Genomic DNA, 19,693 nt, shown 5'->3' on the forward strand with positions numbered 1-19,693 from the left:
TCCTAGAGTCAGAATGAGACACTAGGTCTTGGGTTACTCAGTTTTGTGCTCTTTCCATGGGATCATGCTGTTTCTCCCCACCTCCCCATCTATTTCTTTAGACATTCCCCCCCCCCATTATTTCATTCTAGTATTCTCCTTCTCTGCTTGTCTAGCTGCCTTCTATTGCTTTTCAGCAGCCCAAAAGGAGGAAACCAGGTACCCCAGGGTTCACAGGAATGTTTATTACAGCATCTTCAATCAGGTCTCACTCCTTCCATAAATAGATCTGTACAACATTGGGGAGGTAGGACCGTTATATACAGGGAAGAGAAGATGGCACATTGAATAGTTGGTTCTTAGAAGTACCACACTACCCTCTTTTGCTCAGACTCCACTCTTCTCGATGTGCTCTAACATGGAAATTTGGATCTCCATCCTAGTAAAATGGCTGAGTCCGTCTCAAGCTTTGTTCTTTGCTGGAGGGCCTATGATCCTGGCCCAAAAGTCCCAGCCTTCTCAGCCACTTCCAGGGCTAGCTTCAGATTCTGGTCAAACAGCTCACACCTGGGTTGGGCCCAGAAGCCACAAGTAAGAAGTGAAGATTATAGGGACTTAAAGTGGTACTTAATTACTGAAGGCAGAAAAACCCTTAGGGAGAACTTGGCACTTCCCTCAAACTGCTCACTTGGTTTCACATCATTTAAGCCCTTTATCCTTGACTGCTTTAAAAGGAGGTGACTTCCTAAGGGGCTGGGAAGGGACAATTTACCTGATGGGCATCTCCAAAGAGTAGAATGGATTCTTGAGGGCAAAGTCTGAGTAAATCTCATAGATCTTTCTTAAGAGAGAATCAATCCCACCTTGTCGAGGGTCTGCCAGTACTACAAACTTGATACCTGTGGATTGAAAGGAACAGTCACACAGTGCATCATATAGTAGAAAAAACCCTGAGAGGAAAACCTTGTTTTTCTTAGTCTTAGCTTTCCACAAACTAGCTATAGACAATTTCCTTTGGCTCTCTGGGCTCCAGTTTCCTCATCTGTAAAATTGGGTTGCTGGATTAGAGGACCTCAAAGGTCTTTTTAATACCCATAATCTATGGAAGAATCTGATGAGTATAAAATGCGGTACAATGGTGCCACCTTGTATTTGTATATCATTACCTTTGCAAAGCACTTTTGAATCTTATCTCCATTTTTAAGTTATAACTTTCCTAGGAAAATAGGACAGGACACACATTTTATAGATGAGGAGAAAGACCTAGAGATCTTTGTGACTTCCCTAAGGTCACACAGATTCTTTGTGAAAGAGCAAGAAACAAACCCAGAGCAGGCTAGGCTCTTCCCAATAGAGTAAGAAGAAGCTGAGAAGCCCCATCTTTGAGAGGAAACAACTGCCAAATTAACAACCAATAACCACTCAACTTAGTTAAGGAGCGGAAACAATGGCATGTAACCTCAGCAACAGCACACATTGCTAAAGCCATTTGCTTCACATCTAAATCCATTTTTAGAGACCAAGTCATATGCTGTTTGAATTTTCCCTGTGGAGAGGGGAAGGAGAGTATCTGAGCCACATGGGAAAGTCAACCTTGGATTAAAGGTTTGATTTGTGCAAAAGAACGAAGAGGAAATCCAACTATACCAGGCTCATCCCTTTGTTTAAAAACGCAACCTGGCTTTCCAACGCAGTGCCCCAAGTCCAGCCACGGGCTCCCCCCCAGCCAGCCTCCTGCCCCTGGTCCTTCCCCTTCTGGGGTCTGCACCTGTCAATGTCTGGAAGCAGTGGAGTTTGAAGGTGTCTGTCTCGAGCATCTCGATGCCAGAACTGCCCAGCTCGGGAGACAGCTGGGAGCCGATGGCAAACAGCCTGTGTACAAACAAATCGAGTTGCCGGCGTGACCAGCCTTGGTGGAAAGTGAGGTATAAGGGCTGGGGGGAGGGGAACAGCCCCAGTATTCCCAAGCTAACAGTTCTGCAGGCCCCCTCGGGAGAATGAACGCCTCTCCTCCCCCACGCGAGAGCGCAACTCACGAGTGGAACATGGAGGCCAGCATCAGCTTCTCGTTGGATGTGAGACGGGGTCGGCCGAAGCGGATAGACACGGGGTAGTTGGCCGGGTTGCCCAGGTACTCCAACACTTCCTTCCCGTCCGCAGTGTACTTGCCATTCACATCCACGCCATTGATGGACAGAACCGCGTGGCCCACTGCAGAGGCAGGGGTCGGGTCATCCCGGACGGCCGGGGACGTGCCCGTCCCACCTCCAGGACCGAAGCTGACTCTAGGAGCCACAAGTCCAGAGGCCTAAAGCTCCCCCATCCCCTCGATTTCAGGATTCTCGGGCCCGCCCCATCCCCATCCCCCCCCCCCCCCGCCTCAGTCCCCGCCCCCTGGGAAGGAGAGAACAAATCTTGCACTCTAGGAGTCTCAAGCCCCGCCTCCTCCCGGGGAAACCACGCCTCAGCCCCACCCCACCAAGCGCTTAGAACCGCGCCTAAGACCCCGCCCACCCCGGATGCCGTCCCGCTGGCCAAAGGCAACGAGAACGCGCTCGTCGTGTAGCTTGAGTAGCAGGTCCAGCGGGTAGCTGAAAGTTTTCTCAGCTTCGGCTCGAGGCGCGTAGTTGTCCAGCTGGTAGATGAGGCCGCCGGCCTTATTCACCACATAAACACTGAAGATCGCCATTGCTCCATTCGTTGCTGTTTCCGGCTTCCAGTCCTACTCTAGTCCTAAAAGCCCTCCTCCTTCCCTGATTGCTCCACCCAGGAAGCCCGGAACACGTGATCCTTGACCAGCCTATTCTGCGTTGCGGGGGTTGTGGGGGGAAGAAAAGCGTGCAATTCATATTTATTGGTCCTTCTCCCTCTCTATTTCATCATTTCTGTAAGGATTACTTACTGAGGGAAAGCATAGCGTTTTATCAATTTTTTTGCCTCGAGTTCCTCGAAGAGGATGTAGAGACATAAGCGCAACTGCGTCAGATTCCCCCAGCGTTACCATAGTAGCGGTCTGTGCAGCGTTGCGTTGGGTGTAATGCATCTTGGGACTTGTAGTCCACGCTTCTTGAACATGATCGCCTGAGTCGTAGACTGTGAGGTGCCTGCTGGGAATTGTAGTTTACTGCGTTTTAGTTCCTTCGGCGTAACACCGGAAGCACTTAGAGGCCGACGAAGTTTCAGCGGTCGCCCTTACCACCCACTTCCTTTCTGTCCGACATCTTAGCTTGGAGGCGGCAGCACCAGGAGTTCCTTGAAGCCTCACCATGGTGAGGGGCTGGGGCTTGGGACTGGGGTCCAGAAGGCGGGGAGGGAAGAGAGGGGGCGAGAAGAGGAGGGGATGTTTGAAGTATAGAGACCGCTGCGTGGTGGGAGTCGGGCGGGGCACAGCCTGGGGCCGGGGAGCGCTCTCCCCAGGTCCATGTGCTCGGGGGAGGGGAGGCCTGGGCACTGAGTACAGACGGTTGGTGTGCCGCCCTGCCTCATCGAGCATCCTTCCCTCGTTCCCTCCCCATAGCCGCCCAAGGACGATAAGAAGAAGAAAGATGCCGGAAAATCGGCCAAGAAGGACAAAGATCCCGTGAACAAGTCTGGGGGCAAAGCTAAGAAGAAGGTAAAGGCGGTCCAAGAATGGCCTATCGCAATTGGGGGTCTCGTGTGATCTTTTCCAGGCCCAGTTTCTCTGCCTTCACAGAAGAGGGATTAGATTTGTTCTCTTTGGCCTCAGAGCAAGCACACTTGTGTGATGCAGAGTTCTAAGGCAATTTATAATTATTGTCAGAAAATTTCCTGGTTTATCAGAGCAGCCTAAATAGGAGAGTGGGTTGTATTATCCATTTTATCCCTCTGATTGTGACTCCTTGAGCCCGGAGGAAACTGTGTATCTCTGACGCTTAGTACGTTCCTGAAACATAATAAGGGCTTTAATGTTTATTGGTTGACCTGTTTAAGATAAATTAAGAGCAACAGAAGAAGAGGGGAGATGACCGTGTTTGGGAAATTTGTAGCCAGGGTTCATGTTTTGGGTAGGGATTGAAGCAAGAGGATGAACTGACTACTCCCTCTAAGGTGCAGGTCTTCACTTTCTCTTAAACTTTGCTTAAGAGAGTTGCCTGAGGCACTGAGAAGTTGTTTTTTGCAGGGTTACTTAGCCCTTATCTGTCAGAAGTGGGACTTCTCACTCCAAAGCTGGTTCTCTTAGCCATTGAACTACCTTATTCAAGTCCCAGTTCTGACACCTTTAGCTTAGGAAAGTCACTTAACTGAAATTTGAGACTTTGTAAAAAGAGTTAGCAACTTTTGCCTCATCTGGTTGTTTGGAGGAAGTGTCTGAATCTTTGGGCGTAAATGCGATATGTACAAAAAGTGCTTTGTATTGAAAAATAAAGTAATTGCAAACTTCCTATGGTTTTCAACAGGCAGGGTGCTGTTAACAGTATATATTTTCTGACCCTTTTCTCATTCTCGAGCAGAAGTGGTCCAAGGGAAAAGTTCGAGACAAGCTCAACAATCTGGTTCTGTTTGACAAAGCAACATACGACAAACTCTGCAAGGAGGTCCCCAACTATAAACTCATCACCCCTGCAGTAGTCTCAGAGAGACTGAAGATCCGGGGTTCTCTAGCCCGAGCAGCCCTCCAGGAACTGCTTAGTAAAGGTAAAAACCTCAGAGCCAAACTCACAGATTTTTTGTGTATTTTAGTCATTCTGAAGATCTAATAGGAAAGCAATGTCAGAATCACTTGTTCCTGCTTCATCAAATTGGTTCGTTTACTATTTTCAGAAAAGTTTATGTACAGGACACTCCATCAGTCAGCATTTATTAAGCACTTGGTATGTGGTGGGCACTGTGCTAGGAGCTTAGGATACAAAGAAGCAAAAGACAGCCCTTGCCCTCAAATTGGAGAGGCAGCATGCAAACAGACATATGCAGAGAAAGCTGTGTGTGTGTGATAAATAGGAAATGATTAACAAAGGCACTAGAATTAAGAGGGTTCCTGTATGAGGTGGGATTTTAGTTAGGACTTAAAGGAGGTCAATAATTGGAGCAGAGCAGGGGTCAGCTAGAGATAATTCCTGGAGCTGAGAAATGGAATGACTTCATGAAACTAGAGGAGGCCAGTGTCCCTGGATGGAAGAACACATGTGAAGGAATAAGGTGAAAAAAGACTGGAAAGGTAGGAGGGGTTTATGTTATGAAGGGCTTCGAATGCCCAAGTAAGAACATTATGTATTTGATCCTGGAGGCAATAGGGAGTCACTGGTGTTTGTTGAGTAGGGAGGTGATATGGTCAGACTTTTAATTTAGGAAAATCACTTTAATGCCTGAATGGATTGGAGTGGGGCAAGATGTGACCTGTGCAGCTTATTAAAATAGCCAAGGCTTGAAGTGATGAGGGCCTGCACTATAGTGGTGACTGTCAGAGAGGAGGTATATTCCAGAGATACTGCAAGGGTGAAATCAATAGGCTTTGGCAACAGATAAGTGCTAGGGATACAAAGATAGAAGGGTCAGAGGACCTGCTTTAAAGGAGGGGGAGATAGAGGTATACACCTAGGATACAGGACAGAGTAGTAAGGTACAGACAAGGTGCTTTGAGAAATTTGAGGTGTGGTAGATACTCTTAAGGGTTAGGGAAGGTTTCATAGAAGATGGGATCTAAATTTCCGTTCCTTGATAAGCAACTCAAGTGGGTGTGAGTAGGGATTGGAGAATAGGAATAAAGGCGGGGGAGGGGGGGGTTGAAGACTGAAAGCCAGTCATGGATTTGTGCATGGATTATAGCATTGGGGGAGCCATTGTGCACTTTCCAGTGGGGGAATGATGATAGTAGTAGAAAAATTAGTGAAAAATGCTTGGAGAGAGGACAGACTGGAGGCAGGAAGATAGGTTTTGCAGGTGCCTAAGTGGGAGGGCTAGAAATAGGTTAGTTGTAGTGAGAGAAAGAAGGTAGGCTATGAGGTTGGCTGCTAGAATAATATTTAGCAACTAATTATATGTGGAAGAAGTGAAGAGTGATTCTATTAGCCAAAGGAATAGATGGGGTGGCACTAATTTTTAACATGGCCAAAACTCCTGTTTGCCAAATATTAAAAAAAAATTGTGCCACCACCATCTTTACTGGGTTTTTATAAGTTTTATCTATTTTGGACTACACATCACATCCTCAGTCCACATAAACAATCAGTTGTTGTTTCTGTTCAATTCCTTCTTAACTCAAACAGCTATAACTTTAGTTCAGGTCTTCATTACCTCAACTAAATTATTTTAATTCCTAATTGGCTTCTGTCTCAAGTCTTTGCCCACTGTAATCCATTCTGCTTTGCTGCTAAAGTAATTTTCCTTAAATACAGGTATGATCATGTGACTCCCTGGTGCCTCCAATGAGGCTTTTAAAGCCCTACATGAGCTGGCCCCAACCTGTCTTTCCATTCCTGTAGGACATTACTCCCCTTCCCACACTCTGACCTGGTCAGACTAGTATTTCTCTTCTACATCTTGTATTGTCCATGCTTTTGGTCTTGGCTGCCCTGCATACCTCTTTGACCTCTCCCTCAGAGCCCCTTTCTATAAGATATAGTTCCAGGACCATTTTCTTCATGAAGGCTTTTCTGATTCCTCTATCCATTAGTATTTTGTGTGCATTTAGATTAGCTTTACATATTCATGCTGCATGTATTTTTACATATATTTGTCTTCAATTAGAATGTGAACTCCTTGCATGTAGGAATTTCTTATATTCTCTGTACTGTTGTCCTCAATGCCTCAGTGCCTGGCAGTCTTGTTGAAAGCCTTCCAGCTTTTAAATCTGAACAAGAAGTAACATGGGCATTTGGATGGTAGTGGACAGAAAACTGGGTCTGGAGTCAGGAAGATCTGAGTTCAAATTCAGACTTAGACACTAGCTGTAGCAAGTCACTTAAATTATGCTTCAGTTTCCTTATCTGAAGTGGATAATAGCATCTACTTCCCAGCGTTGTTGTGAGGGTTAAATGAGATAATTGTAAAGTGTTAATAGTCCATATATAATGTTAGCTATTCAGTAGAGAGGAAGAAAAGGGTCAGAGAGGTTACCCAAAAGAATAACCAAAAAGAATAACCCAGCCTGAAATTGAGATGATAGATCAGCAAATGAAATAGCTTATTTATGTTCCTCATGACTAAATCTAGTTTTCCAGCTGTAGCCTTTTCCCAAGTGGGCCTGAATTAGGATGGTTATGGTGGGAATAGTGAACAAAAGGATTTAGCAACTGATCACTTGCGGGGAGGGTCAACAATCATTCTATGTGGTATTTACTGTGGTCTTTTTGTTCCCTGCAGGTCTGATTAAGCTGGTTTCCAAACACAGAGCACAAGTGATATATACCAGGAACACCAAGGGTGGAGATGCTCCAGCTGCTGAAGATGCATAAAATGGTATGGGGAAAACTAGAACCATTTCTTGAAGCAAGGGTGAAGACAGTGTGAATGTGCCATTCTAATTCTGACTTTTTTTCTTGGCAGGTTCAACATTTTTGTGTATATTTTCAAAAATAAACTAAAATTGGACTAAAACCTAGTGCTGTGTTTCCTGGGGCCACAACTGTGTTAGAAAAAAAAACATTTTATTTTACAATAATCATAATATTGCTGTTGTGGAGATTAATGATGACAGGCTACTGCTTTGTTTCCGCTTTGAACTGATGCCTGGAAAGAAAGAAAAATTCAAAGATGAGGTTGATGAAGTCAAGTTTTATAAAAGCTCTCAAACTAGTGTAGGCTGACCCTACTTACCGAGATTGCCACCGCCGTCCATTGTTCCAAACTCTGCCAAAGGAAGGCAGCCAGCCTGCACCTGTACTAGAGCAGTGATCAAAATTGGCCCCTACTCGGTCTGGGGGTAGCTTTCTCAATTTCTGTTTCTCTTCTGCAAGGGATAGGGAAAGTTTAAGGAAACAGTAAGAAAAGAAGAAAAATCAATCCCACTCCTCTCACTCACTTTCTTTGAGGAATTCTTCATAGGAAGGTCCAATCTGGTGTGCTGAGCTGTTGCAGTCTTCATCATCCTGCAACAGCCAGGGAGGGGTAGCCCCTAAATGAAAGGGAACAAGAATAATCATTTCTTTGTTATGAGCACCAAAATAGGGTTGTGTCTTCATTCTCAGTTACTTGCTCATAATTACACAGAAGTGCCCATTGTGGGATGTTGGCTAGTGTCGTGTTGGTCGTGTTGGCATGCCTTCGAATCCTGCCTCACTTTGCCAAATTTGAAATAGGGTACCTACCTCACTCACAAAGTTGTTGGGAGGGTCAAGTGAGAGTTGTTGAAATGAGAGATGTGTTCCCCTACTGAAGGCATCAGGAATAGATGGGGAGTCAGGATTAACATTTGGGTCTTACCTGAATGAACATTGCGAACTCCAGGTATGTCCTATGATTAGAAAAAAGAGATGTTCAGGATGGAGGAAAGAAGGCTCTACTTGTCTTAAGAATAACAAAATGTGAGGGAACTGGTTACCCTGCAGGGAAATTCCAATGCACACCCCCCCCCCCACACACATTACCTGATGTCCAATGAAAGTCAGGGACTGTGTGGCCTCCATCCAGTTCAGTTCTGGGGCAGGTAGTGGGTCCAAGGAGAGCTGTTGTGAGCTGGAGGCTATCCTGCAAAAGAAAACCGGGGAGAGCCTGGAGGTTGAGGTCCTGAGCCAGTAGCAGATTGATAGGTGCTAGCCATAGGCACCCAAAAATGAGACTTGGTCTCATTTCACAGATTAAGATGCCCAAAGTATTCCCTGTATGTATGTAGGAATGGTTCCATCTCATTCCCAGCCTAAGCATCTGGAGACGTAGGACCCTTTAATTTAAGACTGTTTGTCTTAAGTACTCTTACCTGTTTGTTTCTTTCCAGATACAAGGCGCCGAACAGCCCTCTTCTGGGTCCGGCACTGCCTGAGGCTGAGTTTGATTCAGGAAAAATAAATGTGTCTAGAATTCCATGCCTGCCTGTCCCTTCCCATCCCGCAGACCCCCACACCCGACAGAGTGGCAGCTGAGCTGTGCTGCCCAATATGCGGAATCCCTCCCTTACCCCCTGGTAACTTCCAACCAGACTTAGGAAGCTGGTGATGCCCCTCCCTGCTCAGGGCTCAATGCTATCTATGTTGAGCCCCCTCTGCCAGTCACCACTATCCTGGCCAGTCTGATGCCCTGGAAAGCCAAGGCGCCTTCAGTTGCAGGGTTCCAAGCAGAACAGAAGTCCATGTGTTCTTAAGGAGGTGAGATGCTGGGGAGCTCAAAGCAACTCAGAGACCAGCCATGGTGGATACTGCTCTGGAGCCTCCGTTGGAAACCAACCTCTAAGACAGACTGTACCACCTCCTGCCGGCTGCGTTCCACCTCTCGAATCTGGGCTGCCATCTGTGGGGGTGTTGGTGCAGGGAAGATTAAGATGCTGTCTAGGGCACAGGGAGCTCCAATTCCTATAACCTCAGCCTAACTTACCTTTTGAATCATTTCATCTTCTTTTTCCTCATAGGAGTCCAGGGCCTTTACCATAGATTTCTTGAATCTAGAAAGGCAAATTACAGGAACGGGAGAACCAGTCATTCTGCTCTGGGGGGCACAGCCAAGTGACCTGTTCTCCAAGGTTCTGGCCATACAGAATCCCCAGTCAAAAGTAAAAATCCTGTTTCCTTAACCAACCTACACATCTTCTCAAACACCTACTTGGCTCCATCCCCAAATCTGTGCTGCTAAGCAGTCCTCTCCCTCAGTTACTTGTCTAATCTCTCCCCCAATTGCACACTTTCCCAAACCAAATCCAGAGTTTGCACCCACTATCCTGGCATCCTTGATTATCATGCCCTTTTCCTTCCAAAAAAAAAAAAACCCCAAACTCAGGCTACTTAATGAAAATATGGGGGATGGGAAGAGACAGAAGTTTTCAGTTTTGCGTTTCCCACCAATCTGATGTTTAGTCAACAGGGAAGTAAAATCATTTGAGGAAACATAATCTAGCATTTCCTTCTACCTTTTTGTGGACTGCACAGACCAGCTCCAGCTGGTAGTATTTCCTTCACTGTGCAATTAGCAAGACCAACTAGAAACCTGGTTTCCTATAGTTTCAGGGTCCTGAGTCTGACACAAAACCCCCTTGTTTACCTTCCCTTTCCTGTGCCCATGGCTGGTTTGACTACACCAGATGGCCTGTTTTATGAGTAGCTTTGATAAAAGCTGCTTTTCACCTCAGCTGCCTGAGATGGCCATCACCCATCACTTCCTCTTAAGCCAGCCCAGTTTGGCTTCACTTTTCTAGGTGTTCTCAAATTCCATTTACTGAGAATCTGGTAATAGGTCTGCCCCCTCTCTAGCATGAACAGCCTCTAAGGATAGATCTTGATTTTATTCCATTTAGCCATGATAGAGAAGTGACAGATTTGAAGCACAGACTGACACATTTTTTTTGGATATGGCCAATGCAAGCATTTGTTTTGTTTGATTTTTCATGTTTCAACACCATGTTTATAATGGATTTTGTTTTTCCTACTTTCTCAATGAGGGATGGGAGGGAAAGAAGGCAGATCTTTGTGAAAATAAATTTTTAAAAATTGGCATCATTATATTATCTTATTATTATTAAATATCTCCTTTGTATCCTCTTTACTGCAGCAAAAAGGTACATACAAAATAGTACAGTGCTGTGCATATTAGTGGCTTAATAAATATCTGAGTTGAAATAGACTGGTCATCTCATTACTGAGGTGCACTCACTAAGTCATTCAGTGCTTCAAATTTCCCTGATGTGGGTACTCCTTCCTTTGACGCAGGTAACTACCCTTCCGTGCTTAGTTGATGGTCTTCACAAAATACCACATTATAGCCAAAAATATGTCATTCTCTGATGGCCAACTGTAGTGATTGAGTCTCTCTGAACTTAGCCAGATTTGCCTTGAACAGGACAGACAAGATGATGGTGTGTCACCAGACTCTGGCTCTGCATCTTAAAGAGGACCCATCAAGGTTTTCACTTCCTTGACATAGCCTTTTGAGAAGCCAGGATTATCTTCATAACCAAATGAGGCTCTGGTTATTTAAAAAGTTACAGGATTATGAAATACTAGAACTAGGAAGGCCTTCCAAGATCATTAGTTCAAAATTTAACTTTACAGAGTATAGTGAGGTCAAACAAATTGCCTGAAATAGCTAGTTGTTGTCAGTCAGGATAAGAACTCAAATCTCAACTCCTACTCAGCCCAGTGGGCTTTTAAAATAGTAAGTTTTATTGATGAGTTTTGTTTTTAAAGCACAGTAATTTCTGGAAAATAAGGCAGTTAAGTATAACCAACCAACACAACGACTCAATCTGACAGCCATATAGCACTATCCACCCAGTGGGCCTCCCTCCACTCCTAAATGAAGTGCATTTCCTAATCTTCAAAGTCAATATTACTTAGCATTTGGCACTGTTTTAGCAGTGACCTGTAAGAACTCTCAATGTGGAGGCCAGGAAGACCCAAGTTTAAATCCTGGGCAAATCACTTAACCTCACTTGGCTTCAGCTTCCTACTCTATAAAACAGGGGATAATCATAGCACCTCCATCACAGAGATCAAATGAGATAATACATGTAAAGTGTTTTGTAAACCTTAAGGTGTTATATAAATATCAGTCGTCATATGTAACTATAGTAATTTTGAATATTAATATTGTTTCTATGTTTCTGCTTACTTCATTTTGCATCAGTTCATACAGGTCTTCCCTTATTTCTCTGAATTTCCTATCTTCATTTCTTACAGTTCAGTAATGTTCCATGACATTTATATGCTACAATTTGTTCACCTATTCCGTAATCAATAAGTACCTACTCTGTTCCCAGTTTTTGCTACCACAAAAAGTTCTGCTATGAATGTTTTGGTATACTTGGAGCCTTTTGGGGGCATCCTTGGAATATAGGCCCAGCAGTGGAATCTTTGAGTCAAAGAGTATGAATTATCCAGTTACTTTTCTATCATAATTCCAAACTGTTTTCCAGACTCAAATCACAGCTCGACCGACAGCACATTATAGTCATCCTGGAGCTCTTCCAACATTGATTTTTTTCTGACTTTCGCCATATTTTCCAATTTGCTGGGTGTGAGAAAAAGCCTGAGCAGTTTTACTGTGCATTTCTCTTATAATTAATGACTTGGAGCAATCTTTCATGTGGTTGTTGACAATTTGAAATTTTTTTCTCTTAAAAACTGTTTTGATTATATAGGGGCCAATGTTCTTTCTACAATACTAAGGCTACCTCTGTTCATGTTTTTCCTCCTCATGTATCCATCCTCATAACCAATTAACCAATGACTTACCGGGAGTAATCTTGCTGGGAGACCAGGAACTTTTCTTTTAGCAAGACATCTGCTCTATTCTCCCACCAAAATTTGTTGGTTGCTTTCCTGTGTTCTGGACTGTGGATGAAGAGAATGATATACAATGATTAGGGATTCTTTCTTTTTTTTTTTCTGATATATTTTTCGAGACAGATTCTCCTAATCAACCCTCCATAAAATACATTTCCAGCAATCAGCTGAGCAAAGTTGCCTGATAGATTGCTACTGATAATACACGTCATTTTCAACTTTATTGATTCTTAACAAAAAAGAAAGATGTGTGCTTCACCTTTGATGATAAGGTATTATTAATATAGCCCTTCGTATGTGATCTGAGTTTTATTGCTAGGCTTTTCTTTCCAAAGGAAAGGATGGAGAAGCCGCTGGTACCATTCCATGGTAAATCACTCCTATGGTTCACACTGCATGATTAAGGATTGCAGAGACTTTGGGCTATTTTTTCCCTCTGGTACACGAAAAGCAGTGTTCAGTGACACTTCACACGTAATACCCAAAGCAGTGTTCAGTGACACTTAATGTCTTCACACATAATACTCCATCTCCCATCTATGTGCTTTTGCAATGGCTATATACAAACCCTAGAAAGTATTTCTTCCTCACCTCTGCTTCTTAGAATCCCTGGTTTCCCCTTCAAGTTGCATCATCACCTTCTTCATGAGACCTTTGCTGATTAACCCCTCTTCCCTCAAGTTGCTGGTACCTTCTGCCCAAGATTACCTTGTATTTGTCGCGCGCGCGCGCGCGCGTGTGTGTGTGTGTGTGTGTGTGTATACTATATATATACATATATATGTATGTATATGTGTGTGTGTGTGTGTGTGTCTGTCTGTCTCTATGCACAGACACACACACACAGAGAACATCTACCCTATCAAAATGGAAGCTCCTTGACAGGGCAAAGATTGTTTTCCTTTGTAACTTCAATGCCTCGCACAGTGCCTGGCACATAGTGGGCACTTAAGTGACTGTTGGCTTTGACTGATGGGTTGATCTGGCCAGGCTACTTCTTGGGCCATATTAAGGGAAGGCAGAAGAAGCGCTTGTGACCGTGTGTTTCCTGCCTATCCTTTCTCAGCGCCCTGTACATACCAGGCCAGATGTTCTAGCAGACCTCCATGCAGCACAGTCATGTTTCCATGGCTCAGATGTTTCTGGACCTCACAGCCACAGCACAGACACCAGCAGCACTGGTCATGCTCAGGAGAATAGCGTTCCACCTGGGCAGTCCGGATTGCTTTTCGGGCAGCCTCCACCTGGTAAGAGAAAAAGAGAGACTGGAGGGAGCTCAAAGTCAATCTTTTCATCCTTTAATTCGATGATCTCTCCCCCCCAGCCCCTGGCCCTCCCTTCAATTGCTTCAAATTCTTTACCATCACAGAATGACATCTAGTTCAACCTGTAACAGTCTATGAATTTATTCTGAATCCCTGAAAAGTAGTTTCAAGGTTTTGATTGAGAAGCTTCATTGAAGTACATCTTGCTATATCCTAAGGCAAAACCATTCCATTTTTTGAACAGCTCCAACTGTAGTTTTTCTTTATATCAATCCCAAATCTGCCTCATTCTTTAACTCCCACTCATCGTTCCTCATTCTGTCCCTATAGGCCCAGTATGTCTAACACCTCTTCTACAATGAAATCTCTTTAAATGCTTGAAGTCAGCGATCAGATCTCTCCTAAGTCTTCTTTTCCCCACATGACTAGTTCATTCAATGATCCTCATATGGCATCACTGTAAGGCCTTTCAGCCACCCTAGGTGTCCTCCTCTAGACATTCTCTAGTTTATCAACATTCCTCCTAAAATGTGCTGCCCAGAATTGAGTACAGTAGTCCAGATGTCATCTGACCAGGAAACAGAACAATATGGTACTTAAAACCTTAGTCCCGCATACTACCATTCTCTCAATTAACTGTGAAACTCAATTAGCTTTTCTGACTGCCATATTATATTTTGACTTACATTGAGCTTGGAGTCCAAATTCAGATGACTTGTTATCTAACCATGCCTTTGGTCTTCTACTTTGGAAGGAAGTTGATTTCTTGAACCCAAGTGTAAAAATTTATTTCTTTAATATATTTGTCCCCATTAAATTTCACCTTATTCGACTGAGCCCAATGATCTAGTCTGTTCAAATCTTTTTGGATCCTTACTCTGCCACTCAACAAGACAGCACTTCCTCTCAGCTTTGGGATACCTGCAAATCTAGTAAGCATACCACCTATCTATTTACGCCACTGAAGAAAACATTAAATAGCACAAAGTCATGAGGCACCACAGTAGAGGCCCTTGAACCATTTAATGACTACTGTTTTAGTTTTATCAGACCGCTTGTTCTGAATCCACTTATACTGTCATCTACCTACACACTCACCTTGACCATATTTCTCCTGGTGCACAAGAATAGAATGAAACTCTTGCTAACAGTTGAGTAATTTACATTACTTCCTTTATCTACCAGTTTAATAACACTGTCAAAAATGTAAATTAGCTTATTTTGGCATGATCTGCTGTGCCAGATAATTTTTTATTAATATTCTGTCAATACTGATGATCTCTTGTAGGACCATTTGTTTTCTCTGTTTGTTTTCTATTATCTGTCACCTCATAGTTGACTACTTCTGTTAAGAATGTATAAAATGGCTAGCATGTAAGAGTTTTGGCCTGACACTGCTGTAGTGATTTTTCTTTCTCTCTTTTCTTCTACTACATACTGGTAGGCATGTTGTTAATTAAGATTTAAAAAATTTAGATGGTAATTCTTGAAGAAGTCACGCTGGCTCAGTGAGATCACCACTTCCTGTCCAGATAGATATTAACTAACCATCCCTTTAATCAAGTCAACAAGCATTTGTTGTTTATTTCATAGTTTATTATATTATGATTTCATCCTAGAATTCTGGCAGTAATTTAAGTTAATATCATTCACTGGCCTGTAATTTGCAGACTATTCACTTCTCTCAAAGAAAAAAAAAAAGATACTTAATATTTAAAGATCTGTCACTGACAGTGACTCTGCGATCACAAAACCTGAGGACGTTCCTATGGGCCCAATGACTCCGGTGGTTGCTCTCTTACTTCACTTGGTTACTAAAAACCCATTAGCCATTTCTGATCTGTCTTTTCTAGGGAAAAAAGGTTCCCTTTAGCAGAGAAAACATCAGTAAAATGGGAACTGAACAGGTCTGAGATCTGCCTTCGCCATCCATCCGTTCAGCTCAAGGAGAGGTCGCCATCCTTTCTTTTCCCCAGTGTAACTTAACCTCCCTGGATTTGGCCCCAGGCTTCCCCAATGCCTTCACCTCGCGCTTCCTCGGATTCTCCCCTGATACTTTCCAGCTCCCAATTCTGCCATCCTGGTACCCAGGTTCCGCCTCTTCACCTGCCCCCTCGCGCTCCTCCGTCCCGCCCCTCCCCCACCGTGCCCAGGCCCCGACCTGGGGCAGCAGCCGCTCCAGGGCCGCCCTCAGCTGTCGCTGGTGTTTGTGGCTGTAGACATGTCCGCGGCCCGAGAAGAAGCTCTGGCGGCACAGCGGACAGCGCAGCGCGGGCGCCATCGCTCCCCGAGCCTCTTCCCCGGCCTGGCGCCTCCACCGTCGACGCCGCCTCCGAGGCCACTCCCCGCGACCTCCGACCCGGCAGAGCCCCCGCCCCTTCCGTCCTGGGCGGGCCTCTCTGCGTCCCTCCTACTGCGGCTGCGCGGGCCCCCTGCGTCCGCGAGGTGCGGCGAATGGGTGGTGTTTAAATCCATTTCTAGCGGGCGTGAGTTGTGTTTGCTTCTGGTCTGTTACGGAAGCGAAGACTGAGACCCGCTGAAAGGAAGTGACGTAGGCCAGGGAGGATTCGAACCTTCGTCCTCTCGGATGCACGTCTGGGGTTATTAGTCCTCTCCCTGAACGCCTTTTATGCTTCCTTACGTACACTGCTATACTGTGCTAGATTGAAGGACGTGGAGGGGGTGGGACTGGCACGGGATCCTGGATTTAGCGCTAGAAGGGAGCTTGGAGGCACTGATTCCAGCCCCTGGTTTGCAGAGGGCCTACGTAGACATTACGTGACTTACCCGGGGTCACGCAGTCGGTAGCTGATGGGGGTTTTGAACCCAGATCTTGCCGACTCCCGAGTCCCACGCTCTGTGCATTAAGCTCTGTACACAAAGACGGTAGAAGTAGTAGAGGAAAGATAAAAACCGTTAGAAGAAATTGGAGGGGAGGGAGAGCTCATCAGTGAGACCTCCCTTCTCTACCCCCCTTACCGCCTTCCCTGGCTTCCCGAGGCCCGACCCAAACCTCACCTCCTACAGGAAGCCTTCCTCGAGCCCACCGAATTCCAGCGCCTCCTTTCTGTTCATTATTTCCTATTTATCCTATATGCAGCTTGCTTGGTATAGATGCATGATCTCTCCCCTATTAGAGGGTAAGCTCCTCGAGGGCAGGTACTGGCATTTGCCTCTTTTGTATCGCCAGTGCTTAGCACGTAGTAGGTGCTGAATGGTGCTTAGCACATAGTAGGTGCTGAATGTTTACGGATGGGCAGCTTGGTGTCGAATTGGATAGAGCAGCAGTCCTGGATTCAGGAAGACTCATGTTCCTGAGTTCAAATGTGGCCTCAGACACTTAGCGGCTGTGTGACCCTGGCCAAGTCACTTAATCCCGTTTGCCTCAGTTTCCTCAAATGTAAAACAGGCTGGAAAAGGAAATGGCAAATCACTCTAGTATCTCTGCTAAGAAAACCCCACATGGGGTCACGAAGGGCTGGACAAAGACAACAACCATGACAAAGGTAGTACCATCCCCCATCTTTCTTTTTTAAAAAGATTGCTGTCTTGTTTTTACAAAACCTGTGCTTTCCATTGTATCTCCCCTAAACACTCCATCCCTGCCCATTATAACAAAGAATAAAAAACAGGGAAGAGACCATTGAGCAGCACTGCCCCTCACAGCGCAGGGCTGACCCTGTAGGCAACGCTCCACGCCCTCAGTCCCCTGTCTCTGCAAAGGACCGCCGTGGAGGTGGCTTTTTGTACATTTCAGTATCGGTCGTCGTTGCTTCTCTGCCCGCTAGGTGGCGCAGCAGTCAAGCGATAAACATTTATTAAGCCGCTAACCACCTACCAGGCAATGTGCTGAACCCTGGGGATACCAGAAAGGGGCAGCGCTGCGGCCCTGGACCTGGAGTCAGGAAGCCTGAAGTTCAAATCCAGCAACTAGCTGTGGGACGCGGGGCGAGTGGCTTGCCGGGTCTGACTCAGTTTCCTTATCTGTGAAATAAAGATGATGATGACACCTGCCTCCCAGCTGCCGTTGTGAGGATTAAGTGACCGCGTATGGGGCTTTGAAAACCTTGAAAGAAGCCGTGTAGATGCTAGCTTCATCATTCGCTGTTGCTATTCTTCATACTTCATATAATAATAATTATAATTGCTTTTTACATATGCTATATCCCGCTTGATTTTAATCACAGCTCTGTGGGATACTATTATTATCCTCAATTTACAGATAGGGAAACTGAGGCTGGGGAAGATTTTTATTTTTTTAATGTGATTTGCCCAGGGTCTCAGTGAGTATCTGAGGCAGGGTTCTCAAATCTAGGTCTTGCTGACACCGAGTCCCAAGCTGTGCCACCTGCTGACAACATATGTCTTCCCATGTGTTTATCCATTAGTCACCATTTCTTATGGCACAGCCTAGTAATATTCCATTAAATGCGCATACTCAAACTTGTTTAGCCATTGGCAACTGACACCATCTTTCTCGCAGACCCGTAAGTTAATTTTGTTACCATCTCCCAGAGACCCAAGATCTCCCTTTATCTCCTGGTAGACTGCGAATGAATGAATAAAGCATTTATTAAGCATTTACTATATGCAAAGCTCTCCGCTAAGCCCTGGGGGATTCAAGTAAAAAAGTAAGAGAGTCTCTGCTTTTTAGCTCACATTCTAAAAGTGGGAGAGACCACACATGCAGGGTTTCAGCTACAAGTTGGATGGCAAGGTTCCCATGGTCCTTCGGGGGAAGATGAGAATGCCTCTCCTTCAATGCCATTTCCACCGATAAAATCATATCCATGTCTGATGTTGGAACTTTTGACCACATGCCAAGCATTTTCTTTTTTGAGTAACTAGCGGAAGAGCAGCGGCCAGACTGCACCTCTTCGGGGGTTGCTTCCCAGGATGATGTCTGAGGGCACTGGGCTAGAAGTATTACTATTCCCAAGGCTTTTGAGGTCCCGAGTTCAGGGTCCTGCCATATCTCCATCAGGGTCTCAGGAGAGATGGTGGTACAGGTGGTGGTGATTTGATTTACCTAGCCCATGCTGGCTCCTATCCCTCCCTCAAGGTGCCCTGCTATTTCAGGAGATACTCCTTAACCTGTCCCCATCGCCTTAACCCTACAAGCAGGGATCAGCTCCAGGGTCACAGTGGTAAGGGCTTAATGAATCTCCATGAATAAATACTCTAAGGTTTCTCCCGACTCTGATTCTGTACTAAATTTCGGAATCACAGAATGTTAGAGCTAGAGGTTGTCTAGCATATCGAGCCTCTTACTTTTATAGATGGGAAGAAATATACTGGGGCAGTGCTGGCCTTTAAGTCAGGAGGGACCTAAGCTTAAATTCCAGGTCTGACACAGAGCTTCATTCTCCTAGACTCAACTTTCTCATCTGTAACATGGGAACAATAGTACTTACATTAATTGCCTACCTCGAAGAGTTGTTGGAAGGAAATCTCTTTTTAACCCTTAAAGCACGCTATTAATGTGAAATACAACGGGGAGATAAAGACTGGGTAAACTCCCCAAGGTCACACAGCTGCGTGGAGCAAAGATAAGACAAATCAGACTCTTGGGAACACGTTCATCTCATCCATTTGTTCCCTGGTATTTATACCAGTTACTGACAGTGCTTAATTCAATCCAGCAAACATTTATGGGCTGCCTACTATGTGCCAAAAGCATTATGCTAGACTCTGGAGAGAGATAAAAAGACGGAAATGAAACAGTCCTTCCCTGCCTTCAAGGAGCAGGGGGTAAGTAGTGGAAAACACTCCTACTCTTGTGAGGGAGGTGGTAGGCAAACAACATGTGTATGGATAAGCCTAATTAAAATACATACAGAGTAAATGCGCAGGAATTTTGTTTGGGGGGGGGCGGAGCTTGAGGGGATAGCCTATGCTAAGGCTCACAGACGAAAGAAGGTACGTAGCCTACGGGGATGGGTAAAAGGGCCAATTTGGTTAGAAAGTAAAGTTAGCAGTGGGGAGGGATGTCTGGAAAGATAGGTTGCAGCCATCCTTTGAGGGGCTTTACAGACAATAGGGAGTGACTGAAAGTTCCTGAGTGAG

General features: G+C 45.1%; 3 protein-coding genes across 3 annotated transcripts; 1 reads left to right on the forward strand and 2 right to left on the reverse strand.

The window, feature by feature from the left end:
* Positions 1-204: 204 nt before the first annotated feature.
* Positions 205-2,749, reverse strand: TRAPPC4 (trafficking protein particle complex 4). The gene is made up of 5 exons (XM_036744215.1): positions 2,494-2,749; positions 2,016-2,190; positions 1,748-1,851; positions 752-878; positions 205-546 (listed from the first exon to the last, which is right to left on the reverse strand). Exons 1-5 carry the CDS (start codon positions 2,666-2,668, stop codon positions 468-470), a joined length of 660 nt encoding a protein of 219 aa, XP_036600110.1. The 5' UTR covers positions 2,669-2,749; the 3' UTR covers positions 205-467.
* A 407-nt stretch (positions 2,750-3,156) lies between these two features.
* Positions 3,157-7,524, forward strand: RPS25 (ribosomal protein S25). Its single transcript, XM_036745261.1, has 5 exons — positions 3,157-3,248; positions 3,497-3,592; positions 4,452-4,635; positions 7,300-7,395; positions 7,483-7,524. The coding sequence occupies exons 1-4, from the start codon at positions 3,246-3,248 to the stop codon at positions 7,389-7,391; spliced, it is 375 nt and encodes a 124-aa protein (XP_036601156.1). The 5' UTR covers positions 3,157-3,245; the 3' UTR covers positions 7,392-7,395; positions 7,483-7,524.
* A 42-nt stretch (positions 7,525-7,566) lies between these two features.
* On the reverse strand, positions 7,567-15,963 carry CENATAC (centrosomal AT-AC splicing factor). Its single transcript, XM_036745260.1, has 11 exons — positions 15,789-15,963; positions 13,443-13,606; positions 12,312-12,410; positions 9,463-9,529; positions 9,316-9,378; positions 8,852-8,916; positions 8,523-8,622; positions 8,359-8,389; positions 7,958-8,050; positions 7,753-7,885; positions 7,567-7,665 (listed from the first exon to the last, which is right to left on the reverse strand). Exons 1-11 carry the CDS (start codon positions 15,906-15,908, stop codon positions 7,635-7,637), a joined length of 966 nt encoding a protein of 321 aa, XP_036601155.1. The 5' UTR covers positions 15,909-15,963; the 3' UTR covers positions 7,567-7,634.
* Positions 15,964-19,693: the final 3,730 nt, after the last annotated feature.

Source organism: Trichosurus vulpecula, chromosome 2 (assembly GCF_011100635.1).
Source record: "Trichosurus vulpecula isolate mTriVul1 chromosome 2, mTriVul1.pri, whole genome shotgun sequence".
NCBI lineage: Eukaryota > Metazoa > Chordata > Mammalia > Diprotodontia > Phalangeridae > Trichosurus > Trichosurus vulpecula.

Excerpts from the sequence above, each read along its gene's own strand:
- TRAPPC4 (XM_036744215.1), bottom strand. The coding sequence starts at position 2,668 with ATGGCGATCTTCAGTGTTTATGTGGTGAATAAGGCCGGCGGCCTCATC. Across the intron at positions 1,852-2,015 it reads CTGGCCTCCATGTTCCACTC|GCTGTTTGCCATCGGCTCCC; the intron begins GTGAGTTGCGCT and ends GTTTGTACACAG. Across the intron at positions 879-1,747 it reads CTGCTTCCAGACATTGACAG|GTATCAAGTTTGTAGTACTG; the intron begins GTGCAGACCCCA and ends TTCAATCCACAG.
- RPS25 (XM_036745261.1), top strand. Across the intron at positions 3,593-4,451 it reads GGGGCAAAGCTAAGAAGAAG|AAGTGGTCCAAGGGAAAAGT; the intron begins GTAAAGGCGGTC and ends ATTCTCGAGCAG. Across the intron at positions 4,636-7,299 it reads CCAGGAACTGCTTAGTAAAG|GTCTGATTAAGCTGGTTTCC; the intron begins GTAAAAACCTCA and ends TGTTCCCTGCAG.
- CENATAC (XM_036745260.1), bottom strand. The coding sequence starts at position 15,908 with ATGGCGCCCGCGCTGCGCTGTCCGCTGTGCCGCCAGAGCTTCTTCTCG. Across the intron at positions 13,607-15,788 it reads TGGAGCGGCTGCTGCCCCAG|GTGGAGGCTGCCCGAAAAGC; the intron begins GTCGGGGCCTGG and ends TTCTCTTACCAG. Across the intron at positions 7,666-7,752 it reads GGACGGCGGTGGCAATCTCG|GCATCAGTTCAAAGCGGAAA; the intron begins GTAAGTAGGGTC and ends CTTTCTTTCCAG.